The sequence below is a fragment of the Parasteatoda tepidariorum genome, chromosome X1 (genome assembly GCF_043381705.1).
Source record: "Parasteatoda tepidariorum isolate YZ-2023 chromosome X1, CAS_Ptep_4.0, whole genome shotgun sequence".
Lineage (NCBI taxonomy): Eukaryota > Metazoa > Arthropoda > Arachnida > Araneae > Theridiidae > Parasteatoda > Parasteatoda tepidariorum.
Genome location: NC_092214.1, coordinates 5,787,400 through 5,800,365, shown reverse-complemented (window position 1 = coordinate 5,800,365; position 12,966 = coordinate 5,787,400). Strand labels below are relative to the sequence as shown.

At 27.4% G+C, this 12,966-nt stretch overlaps 1 protein-coding gene across 1 annotated transcript in view; it reads right to left on the bottom strand.

Annotated features, from left to right (window-relative positions):
- LOC107440087 (uncharacterized) overlaps nucleotides 1–9,774 on the bottom strand; it is an 83,676-nt gene extending 73,902 nt beyond the window's left edge. Inside the window, exon 1 of the mRNA XM_071187323.1 lies at nucleotides 9,432–9,774. Coding sequence (XP_071043424.1) covers nucleotides 9,432–9,477 — 46 coding nt within the window. The 5' untranslated portion in view covers nucleotides 9,478–9,774. The remainder of the gene's footprint in view (nucleotides 1–9,431) is intronic.
- Nucleotides 9,775–12,966: the final 3,192 nt, after the last annotated feature.

Sequence of the window (12,966 nt, the reverse complement as noted above, 5' to 3'; positions counted from 1 at the left end):
ATCGTTTCAGTAATGATTTTAGTAAAATTAAAAATATAATATGGTTTTATAATATTTATAAAATTTGCTAAATTTGGTAAAATTTGGTAGTTTATCGTGATACCTAACAGAATGGTAGAAAAATCAGTTATTCGGCTAAATTTACTTTTCAGTTTTGAATTTTTTAATTAATGTGTTTTAATAAGAACTATAAATTTGAAAAGCAGAATTTCCGGTAAACCGTTAGCATGGAATCGAAAAAGTAAAGTAATAAATGGTTTAAGTACCGTATATTTTGGTTTTTATTAAGAGAATTATGATTTATTTACAAGAAATGTCATTGCCATATAGCCCGGAATTTTTGTCTCCATGCAGAATAAGTTTGTTGAAAAATAGAATAATGAAAATACACATCTTTGTTAGATTGAACTGGTATCCAGTCACATAATTTAACTCGTTAATTTAACTCCTATAATTTAATTCATGTCCAACTTCGTGTAAGCAAAATCTAATTCTAATTATTAAGGTTTATTGTTCCTTCTTATGTTAAAAAATATCCACTATTTCTTAAACTGTTTAAGTTGTTTGAAATATTCCTGCACGGAACTTTTATTAAAGTCAAATATACTCATAAATATTTACAGTTTCCTTATAAAATATATTGACATTTTATCTTGCAATTTAAACCTCTGCGAGAGTGTTATTTAAATTCATTCAACTAAGTGAAATGATTTAATCAGTCAAAAATTATTTCGTCCATAGAATTATTCAGGAAAATTTTTAAACCCAAACAAAAACAATTTTTTACATAAAATGTTTTGACGTTTTCAACGGCTCATTTCATTCGACTGCCTCGGTCTCACAGCTCTCGAAATGTTTTCAAGAAAAAAATGTTTGTTTTTCCTTCTAAAGACACACATAGTTTTTTCTTAAATCTCCTATAATTGTTCTTCATGTGTTCAAGTAAGTTTTTGAATATGCTTTCTAATATGTTTACTATTATAAAATTTTATATCATGTATGTTTACTATTATATTATTTAATATGTTTTATTATTCTTAAAGTCATATAAAATTGAATTTTTCTTAACGTAAATGTCTTTTTTTTTTAAGAAAAGGCATTATCTTTTTTATGTAGATTTTACTGCTAAACTACAGTAATCAGAAACATATCAATACAGATTATCTAGCTAATGTGAAAGATAACACCTAGCTAATGTGAAAGATAATGTGATTTATAAATTTAATGAATCACCTATATTGATTAAGGTGATTCATTAAATTTATAAAATATTGTTCTATTTCTCAAATTAGTAGAAAAACAGCTCATTAAAATCTGGACACTCGTTAAAGGGAAAATAGGACCTTTCTTGGGACAACAGCAACATTTCAGCACGATTAAATTAATATAATGTTATTTATTTATTTTTTCGCTGCCTAAAGAGTTTGATACTTCAAACAAACAATCATAGTTGATAGAACCAATCATCAATCACCACAAGAACCAAAAACTATAATACAAATAATAAAAAGGCTTAAAATATAACAATTAAGGATATTAATATAACGTCATTTATTTGTTTTTCAAAAGTAAATAAATAAATAAATAAAGTCCTTAAATACAAGCAAACAATCAACAAATTATTCGATAAAGTGCGAGACACAAAATGCTGAATTTTAATTATACGGAAACCATTAATGTGCCGTTTACCTAGGTAAATTGTGAAAATGCTAGAATCTATCATTCATCACCTTAAAAACTATAATACATAGAATAAAACGGTTTAAAATAAGACAATTATAGATATTAATATAAAGTCATTAATTTGTTTTCAATATCAAAAAAATCAAGTCCATAAATACAAGCAAGCAATCAACAAATTATTCGTTAAAGTAGGAGACGCAAAATCTTGAATTTTAGCGATACGGAAACCATTAATATGTCCTTTACCTAGGTAAATTGCGATAAATGCTTGATTCTTCACTTTTACAGATAACCCTAGTTAACCCCTAGATTAGCTAAATAATGTGAATATTTACGGTTCCGAGATTTAGTGGTAACATAGATACGTTAATAACTAATTGAAAAAATCCAGGTTATTGCAAAAATTACAGATTTCATGTGCACGGCCAGTTACTAAATTTCTCAGCATTTTCGCTGATATTGTATAAGTTTATTATTATTCACCTATATATCTTAGCTAAACAGAAAATATTAAAATACTTACTTAAACAACTTTGTTTTTAGATATTTTTACAAAGAATATAACAATTTTCTGCCCTGAGAAAAAAGTATGGTCAAAACGACCTGAGCATGTAAAATTTACCATGTTTCTGGCTCTTATGGGAATTCCAAAAAGCTCAGTAATTTTTATCAAAGTAGAGCTTTGAATATAATTTTAGTAAAATTGACAATACAACGTGGTTTTATAATCTGTGATAAAATTCGGTAAATGTGGTAAATTTTATCATGATTTCTTACAGAATTGCATGAAAACCATTTATTTTGTTAGATTGACATTTCAGTTTTGTATTTTTTATTGATGTGTGGAAATAAGAAGCATAATTTTGAACACCAGAATTTTCCAGCAAACAGTTATCATGTGAACGGAAAAATTACCAAAGCAATGGTTTAAATACCGTATATTTTGGTTTTATTAACCAATTTTTTTTACTAGGGATGTTATTGTTATATTGCACAGGTAATTTTACCAGACGTTTTTCGCCATGTTAAATACCTTATTTTTTTTAACAATTTTAAAAACAATTGGTTGACAAAGGCTTCTTTTACAGTTTTGATATTAAAAAAATCATCATAAATGCTAGCACATCTATTTATAACAGGTGTCTACGTACTATTTTACTTCTTTACATGAAGCAAAACATCGGAAGTAGGCTAAAAACATTTGGTTTCTGAAAAAGGAACGACAATAAAACTTAAACTGTATACTTATATAGCCTAAGCATATTTAGAGGCAAATTAAAAATAAAATAAAATGGCTTATTATGAATTATAACCGAAAATAATTCATGAAAATTAAATTCTATGGATTATTGAAAAAACAAGAAACAAACCATGACAAAACTGTGAATCATCATCAAAGGAAGCTTTTAATTGTTTTTGAAAACTCAGTATGATGATTTAGATATCCTCATTCAATGGTTTATATTACGCCTAAGACAAGGATGAGATCTTTTAAACCAGCAACAACTCCAAAAAGAATTTAACTTATTTTATAACCAGCATTGAACTCAATTCTGAGCTGATCAATTTTCAATCCACTCTAGAATATAATTAAACTCTAGTCACTGGGCAAAACTGGGGAGGACTTTTTGATGGAACTATCCCTTTACACGGAAAGGAGAACCTTCCTCGGTAAGCCCAATGGGAAAGGGATTCTAACGCACGATCCACTGAGGATATTTCACGTCGTGCCGTGATCGGTGAGATTCGGGAGGAATATCCAGTCATTGCTGAGATTCGAACTTGGGTCACCTCGCTCTATCTTCTGATACACCGCTATTCACTCCTGGAAACTTAGAAAATGGCAAACTGTAAAAGGCCCTAAATGATTAGTTGAAGCATTTTATTTGCCGCTAAGAATTTAGATTCACCTTCTGAACGATGGATGCAATAACCATATTTACTTTTTGTAATTAACACCTTTTAATTAATAATTGTTACTGTTAAAAATGAATTTGATTATAAGTTTAAAACAATTTTCTTACGTTTAGTTTATCAACAATATTTTAATATTATCAATCAGTTTAATACCTATAATATGTTGGTTTTCTGATACAGCATTGCAATTTTGTATGTTTTTTAAAATACTGCATTGATTGGGAAACACTTTGAAATTAAAATTTAATACATAATAAACCCCACATCTAGCTATTAAAGATGCGTTCAAATATAAATTCAATAATTATAAAGAATATACATAGTTAAAAAATTGTAAAAATATAATAATTATGAATAATTTCAGAGCTATGTTAAAATATGAAAAAAGTTAAATTAACAGTATGGGGCTAAATTTTCAAACGCTTTTCTAACTGAGCTTTTCGGTGAAATTGGGTTGCGCTAATGGTTTTCTAAAACCTAGTGAACTGCGCTTCTAACAGAAGGATTGGTAAACAGCTCTAAAAACAACCCTTGTGACCATCCCTCCTCCTTCAATAACATTAAAGTAAAACATTTTCTGATAAGATCACGGTCTCACCAACAATGTTCAGCTGAAGTAAAACTGTAGTTTAGTGTGGTGATAAATTAGTCAATTAGTGTTCTCCATTTTTTCGCCAATTATGCAATTTTTTACTTATTATAATATTTTTACGTTAGTAATTTTAAAATAAAACTTATATTTAAACTATAAAAAAAGTTTTTAAAAAATCAGATATTTAAAATTCAATTCGACTGATTTTGCTCAAATTTTGTATTTTACCATGTGAAATTATAATATTTAAAGTGATTCAAAAATTTGTATACCTTACAATTTGACAATTTTCCAAACATTATTAAATAAAATAACAAAATATTTACTAACAATTATTTTTTTGCATGGAATCATCATTGGATAAATGAATTTAATAATTGTGTGCAAAAATGTTTCAATTCACTTAAAAAGTTCTAGAGATATAGCGAAATACGCAAAAAGTAAAATTAACATTGAAGGGTCAAACTTTGGACTGCTCTCCTGACCAAACTATTGGGACCATATTTCCCAGATTGCGAGTACCCCCTATATTTTGGGGAACAGAAATCTAAATTCCTCGGAAAAAAGATATGTTGATTCAGAGAAAGTGCTTTTTTTGTCCTAGTTCGTAGCTTTAAATATCGTCTGCGCTTATTAATTGGCATATTTGGAGTCCCCTTCTCGAGTCATTAAGACTGAGTCCTAAAACGTGAAGATCCAATCATTAGATCAAAAAATATCCAGGGGGGTGGTCCGTTTTTTATTTCTTTGGCACACTGCACAACACCCTGAATAACGTTTGATCAAATGATTGGGTTTTAGGTAATAAGACTCCGTTTCAATGACTCAAGGTCCTACTTTTAAATAATAATTAAAAATATGAAAGTTTGGAAAATGATATTCACTTTTTGCGCATTTCGTCATATTAAATTTTCATAGTTCAACAACTAATCGACCGATTTCTTTGAAATTTTGGATTTTGTCATTTAACAATGCGCATATTAAGATTTTGAAAAAGTTTATGAAACTTAGAATTCAAATTTGTTAGTTTATAATTAAACCAAATAACAAAAAGAAATAAAAAATATTTTAAATATTAAAAATTGAAAAAACAAATTATTTTTAATTCTTTTTACTAGGAATTATTTTGAATGATTCAGAGTTCATGATTCATAATCGTATGCAGCATTTTTTTGATTCACTTCATTTGCTCTGGAGAGATGACAAAAAACGCAAAACGCAATAAGGGAATTTTAAGGTGAAAATAACATAATTAATAAATTAATAAAGTGAATTCTAAATTTTTGACAGTTCTCCTAACCAAAATTTGAAGCCAAATTTTCCTGATATCGGCTATTCCCATATTTTAAGAGTCAAGAATTCAAATCTAACTTAAAAATGCATGCTTACTCTAAAAAATATGTTTTTGTGTCTGATTTCGTAACTAAAAATATCGCTTGCTCTAATCAAGTAGCATAATTAAAGTAAGGCTCACGAACCATTAAAATTGCTTCCTACTTTGTAAAAATCTGATCATTAAATCAAAAATTATTTTGGGAACTTAGTTCTTCTTTTTGTGCTCTTTACTAAAACAGCCTGCTCTATAGACAAAAGTCCCGTAGTGGACTGATCGTTAAGACACGGTTAGCAGTAGATCACCGAAGTGAAGCATCACTGCCTGCGGTAAGCACGCGGGTGGGTGACCACTTTGATTAGTCTGCGTAGGGACCAAGGGTGTGTTGTATTTGTCCTCGTTAAACTGTTCTACCGTAAAGTGTTCGACTTCGCGTGCAAGTCGTCGGGCTACCGAAGCGGGGGTGCCACCCCCTCTGCAAAGGATCAAAATTGTGATGGCATGTCTTTGGATCATCCTCATGGATGTTTTCCAGGCCGTCGCCAATATCCCATTGTGCAGCTCTAGTGCGACATAAATGAATTACAACTACAACAACTATAGACAAAAATCTGAAGACTATTACCGGGCCAATTTGCAATCTCCAATATATGCCTATGGATTTCATCTATTAACACTGCTCGTTAATTGAGCAATTTTAGTAATATACTTAAATACATTTAAACTTATACCTATTTTGAACAAATCCAGATACTGATACAAATCCTCCGAAAAATTTAGTAAAAACTAATACTATATATTAATTACTAATTTTTTTACTATAGATCTATATGGGTACATTTGAACAAAAGTTTCCCTATGTTTCGAAATAGATTAACGTAAAGAAGAACTGACTTGTAATATTTGAAAGCAAATAATACTCGTACAATGCTTAGTATTTTTTATATTTTATCATAATTGAACTTAACATTTACGTGTATTGCAAATTAGTTGAACTTTTTCAATATCTACATTGGATTTTAAATAACACCGGAAAAAGAAAAGGTTTCAATCTGGATTCGTTATTCTTGCCTTAAAATAGTTTCAAAATATGACGATATCTGCTGGTGAATGACAGTAGGGCACTTATTTTGAAAGTTTTAGTCACAAAGTTTTTATCAAGAAAATATGCTTTTTAAAATCAGAATCATTATAGTAAGGAAAAATCGTACTTAAAACTTCTTAGTTGTGCAAAAATCATTCAAAATTAAATAATACATTCGGTAATAGACTNTATGACGATATCTGCTGGTGAATGACAGTAGGGCACTTATTTTGAAAGTTTTAGTCACAAAGTTTTTATCAAGAAAATATGCTTTTTAAAATCAGAATCATTATAGTAAGGAAAAACCGTACTTAAAACTTCTTAGTTGTGCAAAAATCATTCAAAATTAAATAATACATTCGTTAATAGACTTATTTCAACTGATTGTTAGCAATTTAAAATTAAATTTATATTTTTCAGTTGTGTACCTTTTACTAAATGTATAGTAATAAGAACTGTAATTTTGAAAAACCAGAATTTCCAGTAAACCGTTACCATATGAACGGAAAATTTACCAAATGAATGGTTTAAATATCGTATATTTGTTTTATTAACTTAAAGTATTGTTTTTTTTTAAAGTGAGGGAAATACCATTACTATACACTACTGTAATTTTGCTAGAATTTTTTCTCCGTGAACTATTTTTTATTTATTTATTTATTTTGTAAAATAGATCTAAATTTAAATTTGTTTTGCATTGCTCGCAAGTTTGAAATAGTGAGTTCTCGAAATTTTAGATAATATTGAATGAAAAAATGAAATTTTGATAAAAATGAGAATAACTTGTCTGTTATAATAACTTGACAATAACTATTGCAATGACAATAACTTGTCATTGCAATGACTTGCTTCAGTAACAATAACTTGTTGAGCAAAGACCGTGCTTGTTGAATCATAAGTTATAGTAATTTTCAAAAAAAGTTAAAAAAATTATGTTAGATAAATAGTAAAGTTGCAATAATAAGGAATTAACTTAACTATTAATTACCTAAACTTAATTCACGTTAATTTGAAACATAGTTTAATTTCAAAATAAATTAAAACTAATATGAAGTGATACGTATTTAATATTATAAAATACGTAAAATTATTTGCTTACTTAATTTTCTTCAAATTATTTTATTTAAAAATTATTTGAAACAATAAAATAAATTTAATAAATTATTAATTTGTAATTGATATGTTAATGACCTAAACTATAATAATAATACCTAATACTCTTAATTTTAAAGTTTAAAGGGTAAAAGTTCTGATTTCGCTTTCCGATTATTCTAGTTTCACTATTAGAAAACTTATAAGTTAAAGAAATATAATTTTTAAATTTTATCTTCTTTTTTTGAATTTTCAAACTTTTTAAATCTTTTAAAAGGTATTTTATGTCGAGCAGTTGAAAATATTCAAGGCACCCTGTTGTGCTGTAGAAAAATCAACATAAATTACAAAAAATTCGCATTTGAGATATTTATAAATGTAGCATCTTTGTAGGATAAGCTGATATTGTAAAAAAAAACTTTTTTTGTTTCAAAAATTTATTTGTACTTTTTATCAGTTTTCTGAAAATCTATTTTTGTGTTATTAGGATTAGCAATGAAATGAAAATTATCGCCAAGCCAAGTCACTTTTTTCGAAATTTATCACGGAGCAATTACTTTGATATTTTAGTTGTTCGGTAGCATCATTTTCATACAGATTATTTTGAACAAATATTTATATATATTTATAACATTGCTTATTGAACTTCGTTACATAAATACTTTAATTAATACGTTATATTATAATATTAAAAGTGAAAAGTACCTACTATTACTCAGTGCTGTTACTAAATGGATTCTTTTTAACTACTTGAATCTGATTTTGCATATGAAAATTTTATAATTATGAATTTTTTTAAATGTATTTACAAAAAAAAGCTGGTCGTCGATATACGTAGTCTCATTGTTTCATATATCATTGTTTATTGAACTTCGTTATATAAATACTTAATGTCCACGACTTATTTTTAAAATATGTCCACAATAAAAGTTTTAGCGCGAGAAACTTTTACCTATATTAAAAGTGAAAAGTATCTACTATTACTCAGCGCTGTTACTAAAAGGATTTTTAATAACTACTTGATTCTGATTTGCAAGTGGAAATGTTATTATAATGAAATTTTTTTAAATGTATTTACAAAAAAAAGAAAAAAAAACTTTAGTCAATATTCGTAGTCTCATGAAATTTATGTAACAATTTGCAACGCACTAATCCCATTTTTCCGTATTATTTTATGATCGCTAATCACATTCCATTTTCATTTGGTTAGAATTTTAAGTTTATAAATTAATCTGTTTTTCTAGAAATCGCATATTTTGTTTATTGTAATGAGATTGTAAATAAATGAAATGGAAACCTCGGGATATATGTGAGCATCGTGTGTGTTCCGTTAGCCAGAAAGAAATGCGATGTTTAAAAAGTGATACTTAAAACATTAAAATCATGAACTGTCAGGATCCTGAAAGTCAAAAACTCTTTATAATTAACTTACAATCAATAAGCATTATTTTTTTTAAATTATGAGATTAGTTTTAGAAAGTGTCAAAAATGTTTTTCTTTGAGAAACTGAAAGTTTGCATTTCTTAAGAAAGAAAAAAAGAACTAACTAGAACAGAAAACATAACAGAAACAAAAAGAAAAATTCATCTATACACGCCACAACGTTTACATGAGTTACCTACAAAAAAATATGCATTTAATTAAAAATATAAGCTTTTTTGAATAAATTTAAAGAAAAATCGTATAAAAAGTTTTTTGAAAACCATAATTTTGAAATTAAAGAAACTTACAGCAAGACGCAAGGATAATACAGGTAAGAAGTGTGAAGGTGTTCATCCTAAAGTGGAATGACAAAGATGATAAGGATGAAATATAAGAGTGAATATTCAACTAGGGGGTCCTGTGGAGCGGCTGTATGAGCGAAGCGGAGCAACAGGTAGTTGCAGGCAGAGAGAAATGCTATGACTACGACTCAGGACTGCAAATAAGAGAAAATCAACTGTTGCGCCACGCGGTAATAACAGCAACTATTTTATCTGAATAAACACCAGAATATGAGGATGCTCATTTTTTCATCTTGAGCCTCCTTGTTTTTTCTTTTTTAATTCCGAAACTTTATGCCACTCATTTACTTCTGATTCATTTAAGTTTAAAATGACGAATGTAAGATCGCGCACTGATATTTGAAGCAGCTATGACACATGCTAAAATGATAACGATGAATCCAGACACATATATCCTTCATAATGGCACTAAGACAAAGCATCAGCTGTGAGAATGATAACGAGAAGTTTTCAACATACTCCAAAATCCTGATAATAAAAAAAATGCTCAATGTTTTTCGATGACCTCATAAGAAAAAGAAGGAAAAAAAAAACCATAATTATGTTAAAATGGAATAAAATTTTAATTAATATATAAATTTTTTCTAGAAAAAAATATTTTAAACGTCAAGAATTTTAATAAAAATGCAATTAAAGTAAAAAGAAAAGTTAAAAAGTAAATTATCGCGTTAAAAATACTTTTAAAGTTTAAAACTTAAAATTTGAGTCTCAGGGAAAACCAATCACACTGTAAAAGATTCCGGATCAAATTACTGAAAAAAGTGACTGTACTTTTGACGAGAACCTTAAAATCACTGGGAAGAATAATTACATTAAAATCCCTGAATCACTCTAATTAAATAAATATTACTATAAAAATTAAGGTGTAATATTTTACGGTAAAAAAGGGATTTTATGGCAAAATGGATTTTTTGGATGATGCACTCAAAGTAATATGATCAATTATACCGTAATATGATCCTGAATTTTTTACTGCGCACTAATAAAATTTTTACACGCAAAACTTTTTATTACAAAATTTTGACCTTCATCAGGTGCGAAATTTAAATATCAAATTCCAATATTACAGTGGGGAGTATTATAACTTAGAAAATGTTTATAATTTTTCAATGAATATAAAAATTATATTTTCCCTAAAAATAACAATTTTCATACCATATTAAAACAACAATTTTCATACTTTGTTACATATTTGGTATGTTAAACTTTTCATGCTAGGTAGTAATTTTACTTAAAATAATTGACAAATATGGATGTATCCCAGATATAATAAATATGTATTTTATAATAAAAAGTTAGAAATTAAGCTTTATTTATTTTGTTGTTACCATTGAAATTTTCGTTTAAAAAAGCACAGACTTTTGAAAAACTACTTTAAATGAATTCCTGAAATTCATAAATCAGTAACAGTTCTGAAATGCACTCAATATACAGAAACGAGTTTCCTAAAATGAATGTTAAATTATTAAAACCGAGGAAATGCTTTTTTTTTCTTCTTAAACATTACGCGAACAACTAGGTGTCATTTTTAATACGAAAAGCAAGCGTTAATTAAAAATTAATTATGACAGTAGATCAAAATTTTTGGTCATCCGCTATTTTATATTAAAAATTAATGGATAGTCACTACGTCTTTCTACAAAACTCAAAATAAATATTGGTCAATTGTGATATACATTCTGAATCTTTATTACTAAAATCGGTGTACTAAACAATATAAATATGTAATGTTTCATTTAGAATCTTACCAATAAGTTTAGTGGTTGGAAAAACCAAATTTTTTGTAGTTAACTACAAATGCAACTACTTTTCAACGAACTACATAACAGCTACAATTATTTTGTTATAAAAAAGTGTGATTGCAAACCATTTTTGAAATGTAGTTACTATTTCTTTTAGGACACTAATTTTGCTAGAAGATACAACTTACAGTAAGAAAAAAATATGGCCAAAAATACTAGAATATGGAAAAAATTACCGTGTTTCTGGCCCTATGGGACCACCAGGAAGTTCAGTAATTTTTATCGAAGTGGTTTTCAAATTATTTTGAAAAAAGAAATAACAATAAAATTTTGTATTTTTTAAATAATATTTTAGAGCAGGCCATAAAACTATTTGATTAAATTTACATTACAATTTTGTATTTTTTACTATGTGTATGATAATAAGAACTATAATTTTGAAAATCAGAATTTCCTGAAAACCGGTACCACATGAAGGAAAAAATTACCAAAATGAATGGTTTAAATATATTTTGGTTTTATTAAAAAAAATGTATTTTTTTTAAAATTTTATTAAAAAAAACTAGAATGGCATTACCAAACATTACGGTAAATTCTTCAAACCTTTTAATTTCGTGTATTCTCATGTCCAGGATTAATAAAAGAGTTGAAAATGGTTTAGAATAATAAACTGACTAATTTATTTTTTGCGCAATTGTTCTTTTAACCTTCAATATTTTGTACCTCTCAATAGTTCCACCAAAAAGATTTAAAAATTAGTTGCGTTTGAACCTGTTTCTTTACTGAACAAATGGTTATCGTAGTTGCAAGAAACCGCTACAAGCTAATAATTTTTTGTACAGCACTATTCACTTAACTAATACATTTTTATACCAAAATTACGCTTTGCATTTCAAACTACGAAAATAAGTTGTGACTACTATAGTATTGTAAAACTACTAGTAGGGCATTAGTTCTGACTACTGATTATATCAATTTCTATAAGCAGCAGTGTTTCTGATGTTATTAACAAAAGCTGTATTATAATCTTTTATTATTTAATTAATAAAAGTTTTAGCAAAAACTATAATTTGAGAGTACTTTCTAAATACTACTGATATTCACGTAATACGCCATTTATTAAATATTTTTTAAAATATTTGTAGCATTGATGAATAATAATATGACATTCATTAATATGATGTAAGAATTTGTGAGCTTTACAATTAAAAACTTCTTCGACTGTTACTAAATAAAATAAAAGTAATAAAATAATAAATATTAAAAATTATTTTAACGAGGATTTACACTGGGGTACAATTTTTTTTCTTAATTTAATAGATTTAATCTTTTTGAAACAGATTTAATTTTTTTTAATAGAATTAATTTTGTTTTATAGATTTGAGATACTTTTGTATCTCTGATTACAAATCCGCAATCGGTTTCTCTCCTCAAGCTCTAGTTTTTTTAATGATATTTTCAGTCTATTTTTTGTCGGAATGTGCTAGTTAAAAACGTTATATGGTTGTTACAAGGGGTCGCATAAATGTTGCGAAAAGATTCCAGGGGAGTTAAGGCACATTATTCTTATTAAAATTGCAGGAAAACCAACTCCCGGAAAAGTCATCATACCCCGCTAGGGACACTTTCTATTGTCAAATGTTTCTTTGTGTTTCTTTTTGAACAGTTCGTAATAGGAAAGCAGCAGCCCCTAGTCGCGTATGACGACATTTTCGGGCATAGGTTTCTGTGCAATTTTA